The following is a 4,455-nucleotide window of genomic DNA, read 5'->3' on the forward strand; positions in this document are numbered from 1 at the left end:
TAGGGGAAAGATAATTTGATATTAAGAACTTGCCTGGTGTCCATTCCTTTCTAATACTGAGTGGGATGAGAAGCGTGAGGGAGTACCATGGCCCCAGGAAGCCATGGCTGCATGTATGGATGCGTTCTCTCTGTGTGTGCACATGTGTGGGTGCACGACTTTAGGCTGAGCACAGGTTTCAGAAATAGGGAACCTGAGCTCTATATTTCAAAAGGTAACCCATCATAAAGGCCAGATCTCCAGAAAATATCAGTAAGCAGAATGGGCATGCATTGCAGTTCATGAAACACCTTTGCAACCAAATTAATACAGTGAAAATGCATCGATATCTGGACAGAGGGACTCCTTGTGTCTTCGAGTTTCAGCAGCTATGAGGACGGTTCCTTCCCCAACATCCTCCAACAGCCCTCGCCTCTTGCTCATTCCCCTGCCACACTGTCTTCTTCGCAGTCCTCGAATATCTGAAAGAAGCACATTCCTCGGGGTCTTTCATTGATCGTTTCTTCTGTGTTGCACACACTTCTGCAGGGAACATAGTGACCCCCACCCTGTCTTCATTATAGTTTCTCTTCAGTTGTTACCTTCTCTGCTGGTCCTGCCTGAACACTCGGGAAAATCTAATACCCATCCACTCTTTCCTTCTAACCTCCTTCTTCGTCACCATCTACACAGTGTATGGCATTTTAAAAATGTACTTGTGTTTTTCATTCGTCATTAAATTGTAGGGATTTATTTATTTATTTATTATTTTACTTTATATATTTTTTTAAGACAAGGTCTCACTCTGTCAACCAGGTTTTAGTGCAGTGGCATGATCTCGGCTCACTACAATCTCCGCCTCCTGGGTTAAAGCGATTCTCCTCCCTTTGCCTCCCAAAGTACCTGGGATTACAGGCACGAGTCACCACCCCTGGCTAATGCTTTTTGTATTTTTACCTAAGACCAGATTTTGCCCTGTTGGCCAGGCTGGTCTCGAACTCCTGACCTCAGGTGATCCATCCACCTCGGTCTCCCCTAGTGCTGAGATGACAGGAGTGAGCCACTGCACCCGGCCAATATTAACTTCTTGACTGTAAAATATAAGTGAGAATATTTCTGACATGTTTGTAATGCATGCTTGTGTCATGTTCTCTTTCTCTCTCTTTTGGAAGTCACATCAACAATATGAAAGCAGGGAATGAGACACAAATTTCACGATTCCTTCTTCTGGGACTTTCAGAGGAACCAGAATTGCAGCCCTTCCTCTTTGGACTGTTCCTGTCCATGTACCTGGTCACCGTGCTTGGGAACCTGCTCATCATCCTGGTCACAATCTCAGACTATCACCTCCACACCCCCATGTACTTCTTCCTCTCCAACTTGTCCTTCATAGACATCTGTTTTGTGTCCACCACTGTCCCGAAGATGCTGGTGAATATCCAGACACAGAGCAGAGTCATCACCTATGCAGGCTGCATCACCCAGATGTGCTTTTTCATATTCTTTGCGGGACTGGATATCTTTATGCTGACCGTGATGGCCTTTGACCGGTTTGTGGCCATCTGTCACCCCCTGCACTACACGGTCACCATGAACCCCAGGCTCTGTGGGCTGCTGGTTCTGGCGTCCTGGATCATGAGTGCCCTGAATTCCTCGTTACAAAGCTTAATGGTGTTGTGGTTATCCTTCTGCACAGACTTGGAAATCCCCCACTTTTTCTGTGAACTTAATCAGGTGGTCCACCTTGCCTGTTCTGACACCTTTCTTAATGACATGGGGATGTATTTGGCATCTGCACTGCTGGGCGGTGGTCCCCTCTCTGGGATCCTTTATTCTTATTCTAAGATCGTTTCCTCCATACGTGGAATCTCATCAGCTCAGGGGAAGTACAAGGCATTTTCCACCTGTGCATCTCACCTCTCAGTTGTCTCCTTATTTTATGGTACGCTCCTAGGAGTGTACTTTAGTTCTGCTGCAACCCGTAACTCACACTCAAGTGCTGCAGCCTCGGTGATGTACACGGTGGTTACCCCCATGCTGAACCCCTTCATCTACAGTCTGAGAAATAAGGACATAAAGAGGGCTCTGGTGAGATTCCTCTGGAGGAAAACTCTAAAAGGATCAATTTTCCTTCAGCTAAAGAAGTGCCCATAATAGCAGGACTCAAAGCCTCAGAGCTTTGAAATCTGTTTGGAATATGGACGTTGAAATTGTTCCTTCTACGCACCTCCTGGATTATCCGTGACTTTGATTACACCTTCCTTATACAATGTTAGCGACTCACTCATCAAGTTTTTTGCTCTGTCTGCTATCTAGACAGTTTTGCTTTTTGTCTTTTTTTGTATTTTCACCTGTTGATACAAACTACAGGTCAGAAATAGATGGAATCTGGGGCCAGGTATGGTGGCTCATGCCTGGCATCCCAGTGCTTTGGGAGGCCGAGGGGGGGCAGATCACCTGAGGTCAGGAGTTCGATACCAGCCTGGGCAATATGGTGAAATCCCATCTCTACGAAAAATACAGAAATTAGCTAAACATGGTGGCAGGTGCCTGTAATCCCAGCGACTTGGGAGGTTGAGGTGGGAACCGGGGAGGCAGAGTTTGCAGTGAGCTGAAATCCCACCACTGTACTCCAGCCTGGGTGACAGAGTGAGGCTCTGTCTCAAAAATAAATAAACAAATTAATTAATTAATTAAAATAAAAATACATGAATCCCATTCATTTCATGGAGCAACATGGATTTCTTAAGAATAATTTCTTCTCAAATGACACATACTAAATAATTTTTCTTTTCTTTTGAAAAATGTTGTATGTTGTACTTCTTCAATGGGGGAAGAAGACTACACTTGGAAATGAAAGTCATTTGTGTAACTCTATAGTAGAAGGAAACACTTTTTCAATTTGATGTTCGTTATACCTTTGTACGTCACCACCTAAACTGTTCTTCCTGATAACATGGTGATAACACATCAGCTTGTTTGATCACTTGCCACTGGGTTTTATTCTCATCTTTAGAATCCTTTTTCTTATTCAGCTCGGTGTCCAAAGTGCATACACTGTCACTGGTAAAAAACTGATTTTCATCTACATGTCTCCAAATGGACAAATTTGAAAAAAAAAAAATGGTTTGTCTTAGTATGGCATTAGAGTCAGAGATAAAAGTCAGTATGAGTAAATTTAAAATTATGTATTTAACCCACAGCCAACATAATACTGAATGGGGAAAAGTTGAAAGCATTCCCTCTGAGAATAGGAACAAGACAAGGATGCCCACTCTCACCAGACCTCTTCAACAGAGTACTGGAAGTCCCAGCCAGAGCAGTCAGAGAAGAGAAAGAAATAAAGGGCATCCAAATCAGTAAAGAGGAATTCAAACTGTCACTGTTTGCTGACAATATGATTGTTTACCTTGAAAACCCTAAGGACTCCTCCAGAAGGCTGCTAGAACTGATAAAAGAATTCAGCAAAATTTCCAGATACAAGACTAATGTACACAAATCAGTAGTTCTTCTATACATCAACAGTGATTATGTGGAGGATCAAATCAAGAAACTGCAAAAAAAAAAATTATAATAATAATAAAATACTTAGGAATACACCTAACAAAGGAGTCAAAAGACCTCTACAAGGATAACTACAAAACACTGCTGAAAGAAATCATAGATGACACAAACAAATGGGAACACATCCCATGCTCATGGATGGGTAGAATCAATATTGCGAAAATGACCATACTGCTAAAAGCAATCTACAAATTCAACGCAATCCCCACCAAAATACCATCATTCTTCACAGAGTTAGAAAAAAAAAAAAATTCTAAAATTCATATGGAATCAAAAAAGAGTCCACATAGCCAAAGCAACACTAAGCAAAAAGAACAAATCTGGAGGCATCACACTACCTGATTTCAAACTATACTATAAGGCCATAGTCACCAAAACAACGTGGTACTGGTATAAAAATAGGCACATAGACCAATGGAACAGAATAGGGAACCCAGAAGTAAACCCAAATACTTACAGCCAATTGATCTTCAACAAAGCAAACAAAAACATAAAGTGGGGAAAGGACACCCTTTTTAATAAATGGTGCTGGGTTAATTGGCTAGCTACATGTAGGAGAATGAATATGGATCCTCATCCCTCACCTTATTCAAAAACCAACACAAGATAGATTAAGGACTTAAACCTAAGACCTGATACTGTAAAAATTCTAGAAGACAATGTTGGAAAAACCCTTCTAGACATTGGCTTAGGCAAGGATTTCATGACCAAGAACCCAAAAGCACATGCAATAAAAACAAAGATAAATAGCTGGGACCTAATTAAACTAAAGAGCTTTTTGCACAGCAAAAGGAACAATCAGCAGAGTCAACAGACAACCCACAGAGTGGGAGAAAATCTTCACAATCTATACATCTGACAAAGGACTAATATCCAGTATCTATAACAAACTCAAATCATAAGAAAAAAACA

General features: G+C 41.7%; 1 protein-coding gene across 1 annotated transcript; it reads left to right on the top strand.

Annotated features, from left to right (window-relative positions):
* The first annotated feature begins 1,164 nt into the window (after positions 1–1,164).
* Positions 1,165–2,133, top strand: LOC114674081 (olfactory receptor 7A17-like). Its single transcript, XM_028839448.2, has one exon. It carries the CDS (start codon positions 1,165–1,167, stop codon positions 2,131–2,133), a length of 969 nt encoding a protein of 322 aa, XP_028695281.2.
* Positions 2,134–4,455: the final 2,322 nt, after the last annotated feature.

Source organism: Macaca mulatta, chromosome 19 (assembly GCF_049350105.2).
Source record: "Macaca mulatta isolate MMU2019108-1 chromosome 19, T2T-MMU8v2.0, whole genome shotgun sequence".
NCBI lineage: Eukaryota > Metazoa > Chordata > Mammalia > Primates > Cercopithecidae > Macaca > Macaca mulatta.